Source organism: Sitophilus oryzae, unplaced genomic scaffold (genome assembly GCF_002938485.1).
Source record: "Sitophilus oryzae breed Bouriz unplaced genomic scaffold, Soryzae_2.0 scaffold_860_pilon_pilon, whole genome shotgun sequence".
Lineage (NCBI taxonomy): Eukaryota > Metazoa > Arthropoda > Insecta > Coleoptera > Curculionidae > Sitophilus > Sitophilus oryzae.
In genome coordinates this window covers 759,526-784,103 of record NW_022147484.1, presented here as the reverse complement: position 1 = coordinate 784,103, position 24,578 = coordinate 759,526, and the positions used below count along the sequence as shown (strand labels likewise).

The following is a 24,578-nucleotide window of genomic DNA, read 5'->3' as shown; positions in this document are numbered from 1 at the left end:
GACACTCGAAGTTTCTGAAAACTTACGACCAAGGAAAATCTTTGATTTTCCTTGGTCGTAAGTTTGATCGTGGATTTAAGTAAGAACAATCTTCGAATTGTCACGGGATTTTTAACAGGACACTGTCTCCTCAATGAACATCTCAGTAAATTGAAGCTAAGAAGAAACGGCGAATGCAGATTCTGCGGGGAAAATGGAGAAACACCAGAAAACCTCATCACTGAGTGCGCTGAGATGACATCCATTCGTTGCATAAAGTTTGGTACGACTGATATTGGAGATGGAGAACTACCCTCTGTAAAACGTGTATAATGTACTTTTAAACCTATCAACTGTATTATGAGTTATAACTCAAGAAAAGGGGATACAATGAATCTGTAAGGTCGCGGTGACCAATCCCCTTTCCACTCATTCTACAGGGTGACAATTTGAAAACGAACAGTATTTAATATTGCCTCTACCGATGATAGTATGAAAATTTGGCAAAACACGTCAATTTACACAAGGAGAACAATTTTTGAGGCATTTGTTGTCGTGTTACTTTCAACCCCTTGACACCCAGGGCACCTACCCCTAAAATTTTAAATAACAACCCCTATTTTTTTTACCATTTTTGTGTTTCTTATAGAATTCTACATAAACTGCATTATTTTTTTTGAGAATTTTATAAGGAACACAAAAATGGTAAAAGAAATAGGGGTTGCCATTTAAAATTTTAGGGGTAGGTGCCCTGGTGGTCAAAGAGTTGAAAGTAATACGACAACAAATACCTCAAAAATTGTCCCACTTGATATGTAAATTGACGTATTTCGCCAAATTTTCATACTATCATCGGTAGATGTAATATTAAATACTGTTCGTTTTCAAATTGTCACTCTGTATATTCTACATTCTACAAGATTAATTACTGTAGTCTTTTGAAAATAACCACATTATGTAAATATTGATAATACTTTCTAAACAGGTGTTACTTTCAGGGTTCAGTTTCCCAAGTAGTTCAAATATAGGAAAATGTGGGATAGATACATAAATTTTATTAGATGGCTGGTGGGCTATACCCCTTCAACCATTACGAATTTATTGAGTCCTCTTCTTATCTCTAGAGTCATCTTTTACTTGCCACTAGATATTTGCATAGCTCTTTGACAATGCCAATGCCAGTACAAGACAACCATACATTTGCTAGGCCATTGGGTTGACATAAACATACAAATGCCTTCGTTTGTTCCCACCAGCATTATAGAGAAAAATATTGTTAAATAGGTGTTTAGTTTATAGGTGTTTTTAAATTTACTTGCCTTCTTTTAAAATAATATAGTCTTAAAAACAATATTTTCTTCAAAAATAAAAAGAACAACAGGACACAACTTAATTACATTAAATTAAAAGACAAGTAAGTTTAGAATTTTGAAGTTATTCTTTATATTATGTTGATATAAATACGAAATATTAAATTAAAATTAAGAACTGAAGTTCCTAAATGCCTCTTCTTCTCTTTAATTACCAACATCGTTAATTACACGCTCAGAATATATACTTTTCTCTTCAAAATGGCGTTTTTAATTGTGGAGAAAACCCTTTTAAAGGGGATGACACGAGCTGGCGTCTTTTTTGTCGTGTCGCACGCTGGCATTGCTCGTCGAGGGCGTAAGGAATTAGCTGGAACACAAAAGACCAGCAGCGTCTACTGCATTCCACGGCATTCGGCTAATTAATAATAGTCTCGGTGCGAGATCTTTCTTCTTCGATGGTCTTTCGACGTCGTTTTTCGTTTGGAACTCCGACCAAGTATAATAATTTTGCCCGAGTATACACTTTTTTATATTCGCTTCATCTATTGTTTGACTAATGGCTTGTTTAACGTAATGACAGGGTCATATTAAAGATAAGTGAAATTTAAGTTTCAGAAAAACGTTTACTTACTTCTTACTTTATTTAATAACTAGCTGACTCGGCTTAGTTCGTACCGCCTAACAGTAAAGTGAGAGTTTTTTTTGTCAATTTTGTGGACTGATTGACGGAATGATGAGTTTAACTAAACAGAAAAAAAATTGTACCTTGATTTTGTTGATCCGAGTATTGTTCCTAATGTAAGTATACTTTTGTTGGTCGCCACAAAGTCTTATCCTACATTTCACCAATTTAATTCAATTTCTGAAGAAGTCTGTTGGATACCGTCCCAAAAAATCAAAAATTTTTGCTCGACAGGAATTTGACAAATTTTCAATTCAAGCTCCAGATAATAAATATATAATTATGAAGGTAACAGTACAGTGTTTAGCTACATAAAATTTATATCTGCTTACTTTTATTATATTATTGTAGATAGTTACAGTATTTGGCATAGCAGAAGCATGGCGCAGGGACGAGTTGCCGAGACTAACATTAAATGATAACGAAATGGGTGGATCATAATTGTGAAAATTCTTGATAGCATGACGAACAAACTTCGATCATTTGTAATAATCGGTAAAATTAGAAGTTTTAATTTTATTGAAATATAGATATAGATTTCTAGAAAAATAGATATATAGACCAGCCATAATAGATTTTTTATAAGAAATTTTAATGGGAGATGCCCAGTACAACCTGTTGGAGTGAATATTTTCAGTAAAATCCTCAGCGACATTGCAAAATACCTTAATATTGAAGATCCAATGGAATATACAGACATTGTTTCCACAGATCTTCTGCAACACTGCTTGTGGAATCTGGGGCAGACATGTTAACGCTAAAACGTCATGGAGGATGCAAGTCTTCAAATGTAGCTAAGGGTTACATTGAAGAGTCACTTTCCAAAAAAATTAAATAGCTGCTCAAATCCTGGAATGTAAACCTAGTACCAGTACTGAACATATCGCAGTAACATTCCGGAAAAGAGTTTGAAAAAAAAAGTGAAAAAGAAGAACCCGAGACAAAATTCAAAAGACTACTGGAAATGAAGTTTGTCCATTAATTACTTTAGTGAATTGTTCAAACTGCGACACTGAAATTAAAATGAACTCAAAAAAATAATAATAAATAAATACTAATAAAAACGTCTTTATTGCACTAAGAAAAAAGATAGTGACTATGTGGGCGAAGTATGGTTGCAAAAAGCATGGTTAAAAAAATAAAATTCATTGTTAGTTTTAACATTATTCTGTGAATTAATGTAAAAACTTTTTAATAAACATTTAAATCGATCGTAGAAAAAATGTTGTGTGCAATATGAGCACAAAGCATATTTGTTGCACTTATTTCAGCTCTCGATTTCGTCTCTCATGCTTCGTACAACAAATATGTCCTTTTTGCGCTAGTTACATAATTTTTTTTACGCTAGTTACACAATTTATTTTTTTTTATTTTTAGAAAAATTACTGAGTTTTGGTTATAGTCAATTCTTATAATTTTTTAAACAACTTGACTTAGTTAGCCAAGGAAACAAGTTCAATCGTCGTTGCACTCAGCAACAGTGAAACTGTCACATCTAAACTTTGTAAATTAAAATAAACAAAAATTGTAAATATGAATATGAATTTTTCAAATGAAGAAAAGCGAGTAGGATTTTCCTTGGCCATACATTTTCGAGGATACGTTGACCGGTGAACGTTACTTACGTTTTTTAGGGAACGGATTTCAAGACATGTTAGAAAAGTTAAATTTAGATATTTGAGCATCAATATAATATAATGGTTCCAACATGATTTTCATTATGACTCCCTCCCTCCCCCCCCCCATAATGAAAGAAATGTTAAAAATTATTTATATAATAGTTATATAAACTCAGGGATAGGAGGCGGTACGGGAGAAATTTAATTAAATCGACCGGTCGTTCTGTGAGAATAGCTAGTAATTTAGTTTTATAAAAATTCAAAGATGCAAACTCAGGGATAGGAAGAGGTGGACCAATTGCATGGGCCTCCTCGGTCACCTGACCTATCATCCATTTTGGATTTTTTTTATGTGGTATGGTTAATAACAAGGTTTACAAAAGAACTTATGAATTAAGAGAAATTTAATTAAGTCGACCGGTCGTTCTGTGAGAATAGCTAGTACTTCATTATTAAAAAGATGCATTTATGTACTCAAAACAATGGCGGATTTTTTGAACGTTTTCTAAAATAACTTAAAGTGTGTGTAGTGATATTTTTTTTAAGTTTTAGTTTGTGTTAATTGCAAAGAACCGTTTAATAATATTATATTCTGTCTTTTTATAAGTTATAAATCATAACAGAATAAGAATACCATAACTAAGTGAAATTATCCAAGAAAGATAAGAATTGTCTATAACTCAGTAATTTTTCGAAATAAACATATAGCTTATATCACTGAAAAGCTTAAAAAATGGCGCTTTTTATGAAATCATGGACAACTATGGTTTCTATTAAAAAAAAACTATGTTTGTGTCATATGTGAACTATCCACTATTTTTGTTTCCACTATTTTCGTTTGAATCAGTCCAATTGAGTCCCAAACCTAATATTAAAAATGAATATGAATCTTTTTTTTCTCCGTTAATATTTCAGATATTTTAATAGTTAATGGTGCTATTCGAGGAATATACGAATCCAAAAAATCAGAGATCATTAAAGTCGGTCCAACCGTTCTTGACTTTACTTATTTAGATTCTACGTGCATAAACTAGATATAGTAAAATAAAACAGTAGTAAAATTAAAAATGATTACCCATGCATTAACATAAAAGTGTGCTAAATAAGAAAGTATGGACGATTATTTAATTATTGAGTCAGTTTTTGATTAAATGGCCAAAAAAGGAAGAATCCAAATTGGAATTAGTGCGTTTGTTAACAACGATAAACTCTCGGTAAAGTTTTTAATTTGTGTAATTACGACAGTAATTAAACGAAGCTGGCGAGTTCAAGCTGACGCTCACGCACCAAAGACCATCGTTTTGCAGTTGAAACAAATATTCAATTGGGTTTTATTCACGAGAATTACACGCGTAGGCAGGCGTAATGCCAATGAAAAAATATGTTTATTTACTACTGTTTAGGTGTTTGTCAAACTGATATGATTGTGATTAAAGATGAATGTGATGTTTCAGCGTTTTTTTCTTTATTCTTTTACATGGAAAAATTTACATGTTCCGGGTGTTCCACTAAGAATAACTCTCGGCTGTATCTCGGAGAGTATAGTAGCCTTAGAGCCTACGGAAAAAGATATTTATGATTAAAGAGGTCATCAAGAAAGGTGTTCTTGTAGATTATATACACTTTTTCCAAAATTCATTTTTTGAGGTTTATTTACACCTGAATTATGTTCAATTCAGGTGTAAATAAACACCTGAATTGAACATAAAAACGCGCTCAGTTTGCATTCCAAAATATGTGTAAGACCTTTTTGGATTAACGCCAAAATTGTTGAGTATGTCGCTCATATCGAGAAATTGCTTAGTGTACAAGGCCATGGAATGCACTAAAGTATAATAATATTAAAGTGCATTATCTTTACCCTCACATGCATTTCTTCCCTGAAAATTTAAACACAAGAAACAGGTCCATCGAGAGAGAGAGAGAGAGAGAGAGAGAGAGAGAGAGAGAGAGAGAGAGAGAGAGAGAGAGAGAGAGAGATTCATTATGTTGATGCTGTCTAAGAATTCCATAACTTTTTTAATCGTCGAAATGTTAAAAGGCGCGAAAATATTCTCATAGGTAACAGCATTAAAGAATCTAGACCTATGGGAGGCAACAGGTAAGCATTCAAAAAGAATGTGTCTCATTGACATTAAGTTATAGCATAAGGTGCATTTCGGAGGGGGCTCATTTCTGATAATATATGATTTGGTAAGATATGAGTGTCCTGTGAGGATTCTAACAACTTTACAAAAAGATCCGCGTTCAAGAGAATATATATTTTGATACAGATGAAGAAGTGGCATGTGTGATCTAAGTTTATTAGTTCCCTCGAGGATGTCCCATTCATTTTGAAGTATACTGAAGAACACTTTTTTGTAGAAATTTCTGAAATCGACAACGGATGGAGTTCCTTCAATATTCTGTAAGAGCGTTGCCTCGTTAGCCAGTTTGTCTGCTCGGTCATTACCAGCAATGTCAGAGTGCCCAGGAATCCACATAAAGTTAACATTGTAGTTTCTTTCAGTAAGTTTATATACTAGATCTCGAATGCTGCAGGTTAGAGAGTTTTTGGGGTTTAAAGAAGCAATACTGTTGAGGGAACTAAGTGAATCAGATAGTATTAATGCTTCAATTGGTGGCATGCTCCGAATTTGGATCAGAGCCTGATAAATAGCTGTGAGTTCGGCTGTTAAAATGCCAGAGAAATTAGGTAATCTGATTTTTTTATTAGCAACTGGGCTGTAAAAAGCACAGCCAACACAGGTCCATCAAGAGATCGCTAAGCTGGAGAAGGGATTTTCAGGGAAGTGGAATGCAAGCATATTACAAGGCGGTGTAGGGGAAAGTGGGGTAAGTTGGCGATGTTAAGCAAAATATAGATTTTTTTATTTAAATTTTCAAGTTACGAGAGTGTTGTATTCTATTTTGATTAACACACACATTTTACTATAAAAAACACATATATTTAAAAATAAACAAATTATTTTAAACTGAACAAAACATGTTTTTTAATATACTGCAAATCTGTCATCTTACCCCCACTAAAGGGTAAGATGACTAACATAATGGGGTAAGTTGACTAACATAATGGATTTAGCAGTAATCACAAACGAACTCACTTACACCATTGTAGTTGCTGCAAGCTTCGTGCCACCAATACTGGCAATTGCTGCAACTAATCCAGTCCTCCACTGGGGGATCCTGGTATAATTCATCACAACCAGGGCAGAAAATAGATTCTTTAGTTTTCTTGGGAGGGGTCAGTGGCATTACTTTCTCTTTTTTGGAAGCAATTGTTGATTCTTTTAGCTTCTTAGGGATTTTTTGACTTTTTTTTTCTATAATTTTTCGTTTCTTTTCTTCTCTTTGTCTTATCTGATATTCCTTATCCTCCAACTGTTCTTTAATGGGTGTACTGGTTATTACACTAGCTGTCAACTTCTTCCTTTTACAATTTCCCCCCCTTTCGGCTTTTGGAAAAGGTCGAATTTTTTGAAGTGTCACTTCATTCAGTTTATTATCGGTTTGACTCGTTCCAGGAATTGGCTCATTTTCTTTATTTTCCGCCCTAAACAGATTTCTTTTTACTTGCGTTACTTTTTCGAAATGACGAGGTGTGCTTGAAACTATTTCACTTGTTGGGGAATTTGAAGTCATATTTATTGTTGATTTTTTCTCAATATCCTTTTGGGGTTTCACAAAATTTATTAGAGGAATATCATCATCAGATTCATTATCGGAATTTTGATAAACGGGTGGTTGATGCGGTGCCCTTTCAGTTGTTTCAGCCATTACAAAATCGTCGTCGCCAAATACAAAAGGGTCAAAAGGTTGAAGACCGCATTTTTTAAAGCCGTTCACAGCATTTGATACCGTTGCGGCCCTATTATATGCTTTTCCAAATAGCTGACAAATATGTTTGTCCCCAATTAGCTGCCCAGGGTGATTTACGAGATGATTGTCGCATTCTCGGCTAAAAAACGACTTCAGCGGGCCAAAAAATGATACATCAAGCGGTTGTAACCTGTGTGTTGTATGTGGTGGGAATCCAATCATGATTATCCCCTTTTGCCTACAATAGTTGATTGCAGGTAAAGATATGTGAGAAGAGTGATTGTCTACCATAAGAAGAACAGGGGTTTCCGGCGATGAATGAGCATATTTGGAAAAATGGTGTAAGTATTTAACAAAAATTTCAGTGCACATCCATCCATTTTTTTGTGCAGTGCCATCCGAACCTATTGGAGCACCATAGAGTAATTCTTCCTTCATACGAATGCGACCAAATATAAAATAAGGAGGGACATAGTTGCCAACTGCATTAACTGCGCACACAACAGTAGTATTTTTGCCTCGTTCGGCCGAAACAGCTTTAGCTACTCTTCTAGTCCCGACTGGACTTAAAACTTTTGGTAGTTTGCACGGAACAGACGACAGGCCACTTTCGTCGGCGTTGTAGATTCTGTCGGGACTAAATTTGTATTTTTCCAGAACTTCGCGTAGAATGTCAAAGAACTTTTGGACAGCGGGCTTGTTAAAAGACATTAAACGCGCAACTGAAGTGGCCTCAGCAGTTCTTAGACTTATTTTATTATCTTTAATGAAATTAGATAACCAATCCTTTCCTGCTAGTTTCCGTTCCTTGTTAAAACGATGTGTTATTCCTTGTTCTTCAGCAAAGTCATAGGCTAACTTCCTTAGTTGTATGGCTGTCAATCCAAAACCTCTTTTGTCGATCAAGGTAATATAATTTACTAGTGCCTGGCTCTGGTTTAAATTAAACGTAGTAGAATATCTCCCTCCATGCATCGGTAGTTGCAGATCATTTTTCATTTTTTTCACATACCTGCGCAGAGTCGGTTCTGGGATGTCGTATAGAGAAGCCACACCATTGCAAGATTTTCCATCTAATACTTCATGCACAGCCGCAATCATAGCATTTTCATCCCACGCACGTCTGTTTGTCTTTCTTTGGTATATTCGAGGCATCTAAAAAGAGCACAACATTTTACGAAATACTTATTTCTCCATTCGGAGCTGTAATAAATTAAATAATGGGGTAAAATGACGATCAGTAGGGTAAGATGACGAACTCGTCAACTTACCCGGGCCATCTTGCCCCTAGAGGTTATGTTTAATGTTCCATGAGAAAATATTTAATAAATAGCTTTGTTTATGCAAACTTTTTTAGCATAACATGCATATATACCTAGTTTTTTATATGTAATATTTTATTTCGGTCTTACCTTAATTTGGAACACTGTAAACCTTAAAAACACTGTACGAAAAATGTTTACCGACACACGTGAAATCCACAAATCAGTTCTAACAGAAAAGCACGCCGTCCAAGCCTTTCCAAACTATTTGAGTTACTTCAGGGTACACTAACGAGATGGCGCTTCCTATGCGAATGGAAATATATTACGTTATAATGATTTTATCGACATTCGTCATTTTACCCGCTTCGTCAACTTACCCCACTTTCCCCTACTGCTGGTTTTTGGGACGAAAGAGTTATACATCAGGGTTTAAATCAAAATCAAGAACCAAGATTCATAAAGAGATATTTTTATTTGTTACTGTTTACAGCTAAAATAATTATCTTAACCTTTTCAAATTAATTTCATATCCATAAAATTATTATTATTATCGATATATGATTAAAATATTATAAATATGAAGAGGAGGGGGTTTAACCGATAGTGGTGGGCGATAAAAGAAAAGGGAAAATATTTTGGTTCAAGACGTCATTTTACATAAGAATCAGCAGGAATGGTACCAGAGCTATAGAAATAAAAATATTTTGCAGACCAGGAGGCCAGTGGTATCAGTTATTTTCCCTGCCTTTATTAATTTGTTATTCTTCCAATGCCTTGCGCAATGTAGAGAATAGACGACATCACGCTTGTATATTTGATACCAATTAAACTTTTAGTTACGTAATCCAAATTAATTTTTGCCAACTATGGACATAATCGGCGCCGGGCTGATTAAACTAACTATTTAAATATCCCGCTGGGGATTCAGGTGGCAGCTCTGCTGTAAAAAATGTCAAGTTGCCACATTTATTTATTTATTTCCTGACATTGTCATTCGTTCTGACACTTTAGTTTTGTATTACGAGTTTTTATTTTAAATAAATAGTGTTGTGATACTTTAAGCTTAAAAATGTTTACTAGCAGACCTTGCAGTCGAACATTGATCTTTTTAGAACCTCTCTTAGTGCTAAGATAGCTTAATAGCTGTAAAAAACTTATTGCAACTTTATTAGAATATTTTGAACGGGAAAGTGGTTGTGGTCCTTAAGTGCTCTTAAGAAGATTAGTTTTGTTGATGTAAATAACAACTGTTTATACAAGGTGTCCCAGAAATAAGTGCAAGTATTTAAAGGGGTGGTAGATCTGGTCAAAAGAAACAATCATTCTCTACCGTTTTTCAAATAAGTCCAAAATAACCGAGTTATTTTACTTTGAAAATTAAAAAAAAATATATTTTTTGCTTAAATTTTGAGAACCACTGGATCTTTTTTAGATTTTGTTTCATGTAAATTTAATCTACTATCTATGTTGCCATATTATCAAGAAATTATGTTTTTTAACTTAGAACCGAGATTAAAACCAAAAAAAAATCTCCACAAATTCCAAAATTTCAAAATTTTTTTTCGCCAAAAATACCTTACAGAGGCGTGTTTCTGACGCAAGAAATATACTATCAGTTAAAATACTTGCACTTATTTCTAGGACACCCTGTATATTTATAATTAATTTATTTTTGTTTCCTAAAATATTTTGATTTAAAAACAATATGTAAAACTATGCCGGTCAAGCTTAATCACGTGACTAAAAGTTTATTTGATATGAACTATACTTGGGTTTGTGATCTATGTCCTTAATTTTTTTCAATTTTTTTTCAAGTACACGGGACCTACAGTTAAATTATCGTCAAATCCAAATGTTACTTGTTTAAGAGGTTGTATACTACGCAAATGTACTCAAGGTGGGTTTCCATTGCGTTCCTTGAGGTGTCGGCTCGTTGGTTGCTCCAATTAGATAAAAACCATATCGGCTGGGGACTGATCCGGTATTATCGGGTTACCCACACTTATGAGCCAGAAATGGCCTTTTATGTTATTAACTGGCAATTTTTAGGAACTATTTCAATATGGGATGTGTATTCCGGTCATTTCAACCACATCGGAGGCCTTTACTTATGGATTGGGAATCGAACCTGTCGGAAGCAGGGCCGGACGTAAGCATTCCCTGCAGCGACCTACCTACTAATGCCACTCGATGAATAAACAAGGCGGGGGTCATCCATAATCCACGAAGAGAATAGGTAACGATCAGATATTAGAGTTCGATGGATTTTGCATTGTCACTTAGTTAGGAACGAGGATAGGCGGAAATAGTAGGTGATATTGGCGAGTAAACGGCATACGATGTACACTAATTTTAATCCATAGGGTATACATTATCGCAGCCACAGTAATACCCTTGTAATATTTTGTTGTTTCCGTATTTCAAACTGATTTAATCGTACGTAAAACACGCCTTTACGGACTTAATTTCAGCCCAGATAACATTTTACTGTAATTCTTTTTCATACCGCCTGCATGATTTTTTTTGGTATCAACTGCCTTGTATTCTCGTTATATTTTTCCATAATTTACTTCGAAATCAAATTTACAATACTAATCGGGTCCATTTTATTAGTAGTTTATTTTGCTGTCCTAAAGGCGCATTCTCACGACTCGTCTATTTGGCAAGTATTTTTTATTGGCATACAGGGTCTGGCGGGAATGCGGCGTAATTCCTATAATAAGTAACTTGGAAATTCTGTATAGATGCCCGCTGCACCATGTATACTCTGTATACCAATTACAAATATTTGTCAAGTATATGAGTCGTGAGAATGCGCATTAACACCAAACTGTAAAGCTTTTTTTAAGTAAGTAAATTCCTTTGATAGCACTAATTGTTAAATGACTCATCTTTGACGTAAATAAAATTATAGGACAGTTGAATTGAGTGTATATTTTAAAGCAGTCTGCACTAAATTCACCTTTTCTGTCAGTATATGTAAGTACGTAAGTGGGTCTTAAAATGAATTTAGCAAAAACTAAAGTAATGTACACCGAACTAATAGAAAGAAAAGACATTCTAATAAATAAAACAACACTGGAAATAGTAGAAGAATAATATAAATAATTACCTTAATTATATATTCTGGGACCAAATCGCTACCAGGTTTGTTTATTTCCATTAGTCGGATAGCCAAAAACTTTTGACTACTGCTTTGCTCGGTTATGGTAAATTATTTTTATTATTTATCCTTATGGCATTGTCTCACTACCAAAATATATAATATTAAAAGCTTAGAAAGGATATCACACTAACCTGGGTAATTCGTTCTACATGTAACAGGTAGAGTCGAATGCTAGTCGAATGCTTACAAGAATTAGGTGTTTTATCATATTATGCTTGTACCATAGCGGGTAGGTGATAATACTAACCTTTAGTCGCAATACAAGCAAAACTAAAATAACAGCTAAGAGGCTGTGCAACTATGCACGTAAAGCAGAAACGATAATGGCGATGAATTGCAGTGCGGCGCTTCGGCAGTGATAAAACTGGAAAAACTGCTACTTTTCGGCTGCCTTTTTGAAATATGTTATTTAGAAGTAGTAATTGCTTTAACAGCTGTTTATAATTAGTCGATTTGCCCATCTCTAGTGAATATGTGTTTCTTAACAATGGTTCCATTTTAATAATGGATATATGTATGTATGTTTAAGGGATGAAGCACGGTTAAGAATAAAGAGTTTACGAGTTTTAAGTTAAAGTTTATTTTAACCTTATTATTAGTACGAAGAAAGGAAAATTTACCTGCTTTTTTGATAAACTAAAACATTTGTTAGATTAAATTGTTGTTTATTTGTTTTGGAGCTTTGCAGCGCGACTGATGGAAAGAAGCAGAAAAAAAGAAAAAAAAAACAGCAACTCCGTCGCCGCCGTCTTGATATATTATGTATTTCGCAATTTTTCCCCAAAATTGTTTAATTTGCAAGTTAAACATCGGATCGCGGACCCGTAATTACGTTTTCGACAATGACCCTCGAAATTCGTTCGTATTTCGCCCGTTTCCTTCCATTATTCTTTCTTTTATTTTCTATTTTCGTGACAGATCTGGCCGGATAAAAGCCCCAAATGCCATAATTTGCATATTTAAGAACGAAAACAAATATCGCTCAAGTTTCGCTGCCATTTAAAAAAATATTTCTTCAGAAATTGAAGTTTCACTTCATTCCTTATAAATGAAATTTTAAATAATAAACAATTTTGAAAATATGACTAAAAATATCCAAATTGCTTTTTTCCATACATATATTCTTATAAGTATAAATTAAACAGAATTTGAGTCAACTAATGACAGACAAGCCAGGGAGGCAAAAAATAGCACATATCTAGCAATAAAATATATTTTTTAAGAATATTAAAAAGTAAAGTAAAGATTTCAGTTAACGTCTCCTTTTTGCTGCCAGGGCTAATCTGGACGGGGCCTACTTTATTTACGCGGAATCCGAACCGCGATCCACGGCCATATCATGGTCAATGGCCTACCGACTTGGCAAGTGTCTAAATCGACTCTCACTCACGAGATATCCGATCTCATCCAGTGTGTGTCAATAGATTTTACACTTTTGCCTTTTTTTTTGGACAACAGCACGATACAGAGTTTCGAACCGGTCATCCGTCCATCCACTAGTATCGCCTTACGTCGCTCAACTTCGGTGTTCTAATGGGAACCGGTGTTTCGACGTAGCTTGCCCCTTTAAGAATATTATTGAGGCATTATAATGTAATGTTTACATAAAAAAGTCTAAATGAGCTTCAGAAAACATTTAAAGGGTGAGTCTTAAATAAGCGCAAATTATTTTAGGGGTGAAAAAGATATTGAAAATCGTGCATTTTCTTTCAAATTTTCCTGTATATTTTAGAGAAATTTCCAGAACTGCCTATCCACCGCAAATACTCCTTAATCTCTGATATTAACATGGTAATAGCTTTGCTCTATGGTTACGGCACTAAAACGAATAGCTCTCAAATTTTTTAAAAATAAATCATTTTATTAAATATTCGAACTTAAATAATTCGGTTATTTTGGACTTATTTCGAGCCATCGACCCTGGTCGAGATCTACCAACCCTAAAAATATTTGCTTTTATTTAAGACTTCCCCTCTCTAGATATTAGATTCCTAGATATGACTCTTGGCCTGTTCCACTCCGACCTTCTCAGATCTATTGTGGTCCTCTTCTGATCCTTAGGTTACATTCTCCAGTACTATCCTTTTTACAAAGTTTAGCAACTTGAAGACTGAGCCCTCCATGTAGCTCCCTGGCATGGCCTATCATTGCCTATTACCGAGAATCGCACATTTGTCAGGCTATATCGACAGCCTGACAAATGTGTTTTGTCGTTTTTTTTTCAGATTGACATAACCCACACATAACTTCGTCCATCAATCCCATTAGCTTTAGATGCCTATACAGCCTACAATGCCCTGTTAGTAGACCCACTACAGCTTTGACTGTCTTTCTGTCCTTGCTTATCAGGTCAACCGTGAATTTTGGCGAATGTTCTACAATGAACTTTTTTGCCTGTCTCTGCCCTGGTGAGTTTCTCCACCATTCTAAAGATTTGTTGGCCACCCATCATTCCGTGGCTATTCTCGTGAACGCCTTTGCGCCTGCACCTTTGAAACGCCGCAGAAGAGTTCTGGTTCTATGAATGTCATTGGTGAGTGGTGAGCCTTGCTGGCCCTTTCATCTGTCTTTTCGTTACCCTTGTGACACTCGTGCCCTGGTATCCAAGCCAACGTAACAATGCTTCGTTCACCGAAAGTATTTAGAGCACGCACACAGTCCCACACTAGCCTAGAATTGACCTCCGCAGAACCGAGGGCCTCTAGAGTTACTTAGCTATCTGTGTAGATGGCTACAGAACGATGTATTTTTTGTTGCTTTATTAATTTTTCTATGCAATAATGGATTGCCGTTATTTCTGCCTGGAAAATATTGCTGCAACTTTTGATTTTTAAATCGCACAAAAAATACCGAGGGTGCCATTTAAAAGTCAAAAATTGTAGTCATTTCCGGTGAAACAGGAAGTGACAGAAAACAATTGAGCGTCCGGATTGCACAACGACCTCAGCGCGTGGCTGCGGGCAGCCCAGTAGGCAAGCGAGATTTACAACACGCCGATTTAACAAAATAAATAATTTTAAACCTGCCGTCATTTCGTTAATAATTATCGTATCGTGTTGATTTTTGCATAGAAATACTCATGAGGCTTTAGCGCTTCCGACAAGCCTAAATAATTGGATTATTTTTTATATTTTCGATTTGTTTACATTGCCCGAGCATATTATAACTTTGAGATAAAAATCTCTGTTATAAATTTTAAAACTGACAGATATGAATACTATCATTTAATTAGTTATACATTTAGTTACAACATATTCAAAATTTAGGTCTAACGGTTTATGCTAGCAGTAATAACGAGTATAAATAAAAAAATGGTCAGTACAACGCTCGCCGTTTTTAGCGCACGTTCAGCTTTGGTTTTAGTTTTAGCGCTATTTTTACAGCAAATAAATTCTGAACTTTGATCAAATGACAAGAACATTATCATTGCCGATATCTCCTGGTTATAATGTAGTTCTTTTTTCAAAATATTGTATTGCTTTAGCTTAAGAAAAAACTTGAATTATGCGGCTTTTTTGCGAGAGCTACCGCGGCGCTGCGTTAATAAAGAGATGGCTATGTACGTCAATCGAAAGACAGTATTTGCGATAGTCTTTTGTTTACACGGAGTATAGAAAATTTTTGCCACAGCTTGTTTACTATCAGGAGTATTTGTGCGTTTTTTTAAATTATTAATTATTAAATAGAGGGAAATGCGACCGAAAAGAAAGGAACAAAGTTAGTAGAAATCCGGATAAACGAATTTTCGCTCGAGTTATCCCATCACTAGTTTTTATGGCCCCCGTTATACACAGACACCCAAGCCGTTGTGGGGAACTAACAGCCTTATCGCAAGACGAATCGCAAGAACAGCCCTCCTCTCTAAGAGGAGGCTGTTCTAAGAGGACCCTGTATACAGGGTGAGTCTTATATAATTCTCAAATATTTTTAGGAGTGGTATATTTCGACCACAGCATCAACAATTACAAACGCCACAAATATTTTTTTAAACAATTTTAAACGTCGCTTATAATAGAAAAAGTAATACCTTATAAGCAATTATAATTATATCGATCAACAGTGGGTGCACTCGTTGACTTTCACATTTAATGTCAGTTTAATAACATATTTGTGTACTTTTGTCCTTAAGAATGAAAATTACACTTTTTTAACTAAAGGATACAGTAAAATTATGATTTAATTACTTATTGAATTGTTTTGAACAGAAAAAAACATATTGTCCAGTTCATTATCTTTCGTAGCTACTTTCCATTAATATTATAACGGCCAAACTACTCAGAAATAGAATAAAATAAGTCATCAATCACAAAATGAAAAACAGCTCGATATCGTGAACATTACCATTAGAAAAACATAAATTTCGAGTATCATTTCGGGAAACGTCTAAAGGGAGAAGAAAAACAACACATGATGCCGGATATTCTTTACTATTTTCCTATACACGTTCCGTGGAAGTCATAACTTGCAGACGAGGTGAATTTGTTCGTTTGTCAATCAACGTCAAGCGGAATTCGGTCGAATATTCGTCTGCAACGAGGCAGACAAAAAAAAACAATGTCCGATCGTGAGAAATGAGGAGTGAAACAGAACAGAAAAAAAAACAATATGCTTAATATTTGAAAATTTTTAATTGTAGTAATATTTTGTGATTTACGTATATCATGGATGTAGGGTTATTTACACGTTCTTAGAATGTTTTCAAAAAATAATTAGAACTATTCCTGCCATTAGCGACTGTCCATATAGGCCAATCAAATTAGAAAGTTCAATTGGAAAAGTGCTGGAAAGCTAATTATGGTTCTGATTTGTTCAGTTGATACGAAAGATGAGTATCCTAGTTTTGCTCGGTTGCTCGACCGCCGCTCGACTCAGGAGGACCAAAAGATGGTAGCATTTTTGGACTTTTTTATATTCTCGCCTATACCGGGTGCGTCTCAAAAGTGGCTCACCCCTATAACTTCTTTATTTTTTCAATTAAAAAAACGAGATTTGGTATGTTAGTGTATAACGTAAATTAGGATTGATTGACGTATTCAATTGCTTTCGGTCACTTCCTGTTTTACCGGAAATGACTACAACTTTTGATTTTTAAACGGCACACTTGGCATGTCTTTACTTTATTCGATAGAAAATAACACTCTGAATAGAATGAACAACTTTTGACAATCGCGCATATGATTTATTTGAAATAATAACTTGCGGATCGTAACGAAAGTTTGACTCCAAATACCAAGTGTGTGCTATCAATTTATTCGTAAAAAAATGCTTTTCCTAAATATGCTAATGAGCCACCCTGGTTCCATTTGAAAAATTGAGATATGGTTAAAAATACGATTTAAACATTTTATAACTGGCCAGAAGAAGACACTAAAGCATTAGACGATCAAATCTATTTTTCCAAGGCTCCTTGATTAAGAATTAGTGTTTTTAACATATTCATGGAACTCTAGATTGAAATTTAAAATACGATTTTTTATTAAGCGAGAATGTCAAAAGTTGACATATGATATGTCATTCTATTCAGAATGTCATTTTCTATCGAATAAAGCAAAAAAAATACCGAGGGTGCTATTTAAAAATCAGAAGTTGTAGTCCGAGTTGTAGTAATTTCTGGTGAAACAGGAAGTTACCAAAAACAATCGAATTAGTCAATCAATCCAAATTTATGTCATATACTAACATACCAAATCTCGTTTTTTTATCCGGAAAAATAAAAAAGTTATAGGAGTCAGCCACTTTCGAGGCGCGCCCGGTATAGGGTTCCAAAACTTTGCATTCTAGCCAATATTTCACTATTACAAAAATTAAAGACCATTAAATTCTGCGTACAGTGAATGCCAATTCGTTCAATTCGGGGCAGTAGTATGGCAGAAATCGAAAAATGGAGAATGGTGATATTTACCTATTTTGCTGATAAACGCATTAAAGTGACATTCAAACGTTCGTCACACGGAAACGATCATTCTAAATAATAAACCATATAATAGCGTTCCGTATCAATGAGTATCAATTTGTTCAATTCGGTTCAGTAGTATAGCTAAAATTGATGCTCAAAAATAGTTATTTTTACCAGTCTTTCCACTTCAAAAGAATATTTCTTATCCAACGACCGTAATAAGAAACGTCTAATTAGCACACTTCATAAAAAGCTGGATGATGAAGGATTAATTGTAAAAGTAGTAGAGGAAGATGCTGATAGATTCATTGTTACGACTGCAATTTACAGTTTATACATTAGTAATAATTGATGGAGAGGCACAGATCTGTTGGACACAGATCTGTTGGTCCTGCTCAGAGCATTATATAGCACCTACCATCTCAAAGATTGCACTAATGAAGCCAGGGAATGGGTGCGAAACAAAAATAATTTGTACTCTCCCAGACACTTCAAATACTCGGAGAGTATAAATTCAAACATTCTGTTCCTGCATGCTTTCAGTGGATGCAATACCACGTCATTATTGTTATCAGCTGCGAAAATGAAGTTAGGCATAAATTTGGACGAGAATATAGACTTACAAGATGCTGCGCTCATCTTCAGAAATAATAATGCTTGTGCTGATGAGATAAATACTGCTTTGATAAAATTCCTTGTAGCCCATTTATGGTGACCCTCGAAAACATAACTCATTAGATGATATAAGACATGATATCTTCGCCAAAGTAGTAGCCAAGATAAACATGAACCCTTCCCCTCACTGAAGCTGCAGCTCATCAAAGCGTCTTCTGGACATACCACTAAGTCGGCAAATTTGTTTTACAAGTAAAAAGTTAGTGATAAGGTAGTTTCCGTCTGGATTAGACGCAGTGGTATTTTACCAAAAAAAAATATTTTTTAGATATCTATTTCAATGGCGATTTTTTTTCCAGAATGGACCCGCTATGAAGATATAGACATTATCGTGACTGTGGCTTTAGAAGAATACTTCGTATATATTATGTAATAGTAGCAAAATTTAGTATATAACAATTTTAATGTTAATTAAATGTGAACCATGTGTATCAGTTTAATTCAGAATACCACTTCTTAAGTAATTTCATAGAGAGTTGGACACAAACATTTTCATTTCCTCTGCAACTTTCATTGTATGGTATATTATTTAGAATGATCAGTTCTGTGTGACGAATGTTTGAATGTCACTTTAATTCGTTTATCAGCAAAATTTGTAAATATCATCATTCTTCAAGTTTCGATTTCCGCCATACTACTGGACTGAATTGAACGAATTGATACTCATTATACGCAGCATTTAATGGTCTTCAATTTTTGTAATAGTGAAATATTGGCTAGAACGTAACATTTCGGAACTATAGGCAAAAATCTGAAAAAAGTCCAAGAATTTTATCATATTTTGGTCCTCCTGAGTCGAGCGGCGGACGAGCAACCGTGCAAAACTAGGATTATTATCTTTCATGTCAACTGAATAAATCAAAACCATAATTAGCTTTTCAACGCTTTTTTCCAAGTGACCCCTATAATAGATCTGCTTCTAGTTGCATATTTACTCCAGCATTTAATATAAACGATAGCAATGCTTTCAAACCTACGTTTAGTGACTGTATTATATTTAACCTAACATGTTTCATTTTTGAGTGAAACTTCTTTACGCGCGATGGGAGCAAAAATTGAAGGCCGTGACAGAGACGCGAGAGGAAAAGTGGCAACGTTGACTTTTTGAAGAGCCCCATCTTTTCATGGTATTTTGACGACGTTACTTGTACTATAAAACTCCATCATCAATGGAGAAAAATCGTCCGATTTAATGGGTTTTTGGAGCATTGTAACTCGGTTCCTATGCGAACTAGGCAGCTGAAATTCGGAATATTGATGGGGCTGCATGCCCCATCTTTTCATGATATTTTGGCGACGTTTTGTGCACTATGAAACCCCATTATCAATGAATGAAATCAAAAAATCGTCCGATTTAAATGAAATTTGGTATGCCTATAGATTGGACCAAGGCCCGCTTTACCACGAACGACACGTATCACTGTGACAGTTAGTTTTGACGTAAGAAACGTCAAAAATTGATGTCGTTCCATCGCGACCAAATATGGTGGGTAAGCTATGACTCGTGAGCGACGCGACGGTTCACAGGGTCCTACTCTGCAAAGTTGGATACGACGTTTCGTTTACATCTTCATCAGGGTGAGAAAAAAGATTTGATATTGAAGACAAATGTGGGTCAGTTCGGCACAATTGGGGACGGCCTACAGAATGATGTTTTTATGGGTTCAATATGAAACACTCTTTTCTGCATACTGACTCATTTAGGGGTACTTTTGGTATATTTTTACTTTTGCAACACTTTCTTTACCACCAAATGAGTTTTTAGAAGAAATGTTTTTATATCTAAATGGTTATAACTAAGAAAAAAACTAAAAGTTTTCAAAAACGTTGCATTTTGAAACTACTTACTCCTATACAAATAGATTTTTTATGAAGTAAAGGAAATCTGTTTTAGAATGTCTCTGGAGAAAACTATAAATATGCATGCCGCAGAATGTAGGCGGGCATTTCCTTAGCGTGAACATAAATATGAGCCCTTTAGGTCCTTGTGTTGTTAGTGCAACGACAGGAAGCGCGGGATTCACCCAGGACTTCGCATATTTATTATACGTAAGTCTTAGAAATATAAGGTGAATAAACTTGATAACATTACCTCGGTTTTACTTACTTGTCTCAGCGGAATAACTGAATAGGCAATAAATATTTTCAAAGTTATGTATATCATAGAAGCAAAAAATTTAAAAATAAACACTGAACCAAAAGTCGACATAAATATTCATTAATTTGAAGAACACATTCATTGGCACAATGAACAGATTACATTAATACAATAAAATAATTTCATTGTATTAATGAACCGTATCATTAATACCATGAAATTTATTTCAGTGTATTAATGAACCGATATCATTAATACAATGAAATAATTTCATAACCTATTTAGTTATACATTTAAAAGTCGACACATATTAGTAACTCTTGTTACACCCTATAATCGATGATGAAGATCGTTGTCATTGATATGAAATGTCATTGATAGTCATTTCCCAGCCACCCACCTGAAATAATTCTACTATAAATAGATTTGACAAGTGCAATAAACTAATAATAATTTATTAAACTCGATATAGCATATACAAATTAAAAATTAAAAAAAATCGAATCGACGCGACGAAGAGAATAGTAATGTTATTATTAATTTTAGGGTAAATTATAATAAGAAAATTAATTTACCAGTTGATATCCTGAGGGATTTCTATAAAAAGACCATTTCTTCATTATATTAGCTGTATCCTTAGACTTGATAACGTCTAGACGAATTTGCAACAGGCTTTCCAAGTAGCATCAAGTGGGTCCGATGTTAAATTATGGAATTTGAGGGCTTGAAGGCAGGTCTCAACATCTTCTTCCGGTTCTAAAAGACGTATATCAAAATAATTAAAATGCCAAATATTAAAAGAACATTCGAATTTACCATAATCAGTTCCATGCCTCGACTTGTTACTATGTTTTTCTTTTTTTTTGTTTTTTATCTTCTGAAACATATTTGGAAACCGCTGTTTTAATGAATACCCGCACTAGAGATCTCACACAGCGGAATTTGATTTGACAACACAGCAAATTAACTACAATACGATAGGACTTTTATATAAAATATTGAAGAGAACACTTACCGCTCTAATGAAACTAAAGCCTCACTGAATAACTCACTCAACCACACAGACGTTATTAAAGTGCCAAAGTATCCGATCAACATGGCGGGCATTTAAGCCCTAATATTTTATTCATGATATTAATAACCGCGTACATTAATATAGTGTAGTGTGTTCGTTGTATTAATAACATTGTTCATTGTCACAATGTACAACTCATTAATCAATGATTTAGTACATTAATATAATGAATATGTGTTTATTAAAGTTTCAGCACTAAAATAAAGAACGCGTTCATTGGGACATTGGGACAATGAACGCGTTCATTATATTAATGAAAATCTTACATTAATTTAATAACCAGATTTTCATTATATTGATGAAATTAGATTCATAGTATTAATAAATCGCACATCGAGCTATGATTAACAAATCATTATATTAATAAAAAAAATCATTGTCCCAATCAAAAAACAGTTAATAATCAATGTTCATTAATATTATGAACAATATTTTTTTCAGTGAAGAAATTCAAATATCATATTTCTAAAAGATTACTTCTAAATAAACAATTATAAATATTCCAACATAATAAAATCACATTAAAATGTCTGTATGTTTCCTAAACGGTATATAAGATTATTCAGTAAGCAAATCTGTTTGAGTTATACACCCTGTATATGTGGGAATTATTCTCGAGCTTTTGATATCGCTCCAACTGAGCTCTTAATTTTGGTTTTTAGTCCTTTTTGGGGTGCGCTTCTCTTCGGAATTTATTACCAGACAGTCTCTCAGATGAATAAGGATGTCATTAAGAAAACGGATAGGGCTGTTATAAACGTACGTATTTCGAACGTTATAGTTTCGAGATAACTTTTGCTTAGTCGCATTAGGAGATGCAGCAGAAACGGTTTTTACAGTCAAATTAGGTGGAAAACTAGTAAATGGAGTTTCAGGGTATCTTTTCATTATAAGTTTAACTAAGTATTTTTCCCCTAGTGACTTTTCATTAAGAGTCAAAGTAATTACTAAATATAAAACCTTTTTACTGTGTCATGATCTATGTACAGAGCGTAGGCGATCTCTCGCACGTACAAGGTTTTTAGAGATATTTAGTGCGATACATGCAGCCTTGCCTATTGGCAGTTTTATCTGAACCGCCAGAAAGTGAAATGAAAATAAACAAAAGGTGTCAGAAAGTTAAGATAAATTTATAACTTCGCTTTTTTTAATGGAACACCCTGTATATTTTGTTTTTTGGAAGATCTTTTTCTTCTGATTTCAAATATATAATTAATTATTAAATTATAAAAATACTAATCGCCCCCGCCCCGAGACTCCTCTCTGTTCAAAAAACTGTTTAGACTAAAATGTTCTTCGTCTTTCCTCTATAACTACGTTTTCAGTCGATTGCTCAATTCCCATCAGTTTCACCAGAAGTCACGTGACGTCGTTTTTTACTAAATATACTATGGCAAATTCATACAAGTTTTGTGAATAAGTCTAGAGACAGGCAATTTTACTACAAGATTGTTTTTCTAACTTTAAAAAAATAAACTCACAAAACTTGTGAATTGAACTATTGTGAATTTAATATCGTTTAGTAATTAATCATTTATCAATAAACCGTTTTGCAAAATTACATTACATACAGGGAGTCCCAGAAATAAGTGCATATATTTTAAGGGGTGGTAGATCTCGATAAAAGAAACATATTTTCTCTTTATCATTTTTCAAATAAATCCAAAATAACGGAATTATTTTATTTTGAAAATTTCTAAAAAAAATGATATTTTGCTAAAATTTTGAAAACCTATGGATCTTTTCTGGATTTTCTTTCTTGTAAATTTTATCTAATACCTATGTTGCCAAATTTTCAAGAAATTATGGTTTTTAACTAAAAACTAAAAAAAATTCCAAAAAACTTTTCAAAAAATTTTCGCGAAAAAAACCTCATAGGCGTGTTTCTGGGGTTGAACTATACTACCACTTAAAATATTTGCACTTATTTCTGGGACACCCTGTATAATATATCTATATTTTTTTGTAAAATTACTTACCAGTGTATCTAAATAAATTAAGATGAATATAGTAATGTTTCCTTGATTAATGGTTCTAACCAGTGTCATTTTTTATAGTTAAATTTAACTATGTGTTAGTTTTTCTAACCATGGTTACTCCAAATAATACTATCCAAGTACCCCAAAGCCCTGATTAAAGTGTAATTACTACTAATAATGATTATATTTAGTATACCTACTACACAACACATGAGCCAATTTTTATATTATCTTGAAATAAGATATAATTAACTCTGTTATCGTTTCACTTGTATGTTGTACGTTCATGATTGGCAGATGATTAAAACAGATCTAATTATCTGCTAAAATTGCTATAAAGATTCCTGAACTACTCTTTGTCAAACAATTTTTAAAGTTTAAAATCACGGAATATTTTTTATCTTTTCAAATTTCTGCGATATTAAAAAACACATCTGTCTAAATCTAAGTGTATAATTCAAAGGATAGAGATATAGAGAAGAAAATAAATATATTTCCGGCGCGATAAAGCTAAAAGATAGCGGCCCATATTTTTATCCGGATAAAAAAATCTGAAATTATGTTTTCCCAAGTCTTTCGGGGATCATCCCGGATAAATGCGCCTTAGATCTTGTCAAAAAGAAGCTTTTAAAATGCTAGATGTCTCGACGAAGCATCGTCTAGTGTGGCAGAATTTCCCTGATATTTTTTTCCTAAATTTACTTGCTATCAAATAGCACGTAGATTATAAAAAAAACTGCTGGACGACATTTTCAATATTAAAGTTTTATATACAAATATATTTTTATTTGTTTTTCATACTACTGGTATAATTTAATAATAAACCATTGAGTAAAATACTACTTTTTGTCAACTTTGAAGTTTCGTAGGTAACTTTTTTTATGTTTTATCTAATTTTCATGAGAATCTACCAGTTTTTACACCGGCGATACACGATCCAATTCGGTCCAAAGGTTTGAGTCGATTTGGTTGGGTTTGATGAATAATTTTCAGATCTATAGTGGTCCTCTTG

General features: G+C 33.9%; 2 protein-coding genes across 3 annotated transcripts in view; both read right to left on the bottom strand.

Annotated features, from left to right (window-relative positions):
* Positions 1 to 24,578, bottom strand: part of LOC115890300 (ADAMTS-like protein 3) — a 1,070,176-nt gene that overhangs the window by 524,423 nt on the left and 521,175 nt on the right. The gene's annotated exons all lie outside the window — the stretch shown is intronic.
* Positions 6,421 to 9,061, bottom strand: LOC115890301. 2 transcript variants are annotated; one of them, XM_030910477.1, is made up of 2 exons: positions 8,825 to 9,061; positions 6,421 to 8,567 (listed from the first exon to the last, which is right to left on the bottom strand). In XM_030910477.1, the coding sequence occupies exon 2, from the start codon at positions 8,565 to 8,567 to the stop codon at positions 6,672 to 6,674; it is 1,896 nt and encodes a 631-aa protein (XP_030766337.1). In that variant the 5' UTR covers positions 8,825 to 9,061; the 3' UTR covers positions 6,421 to 6,671. The 2 variants fall into 2 exon arrangements, with proteins under 2 accessions (XP_030766337.1, XP_030766338.1); XM_030910478.1 differs by having other exon boundaries at positions 9,055 to 9,059.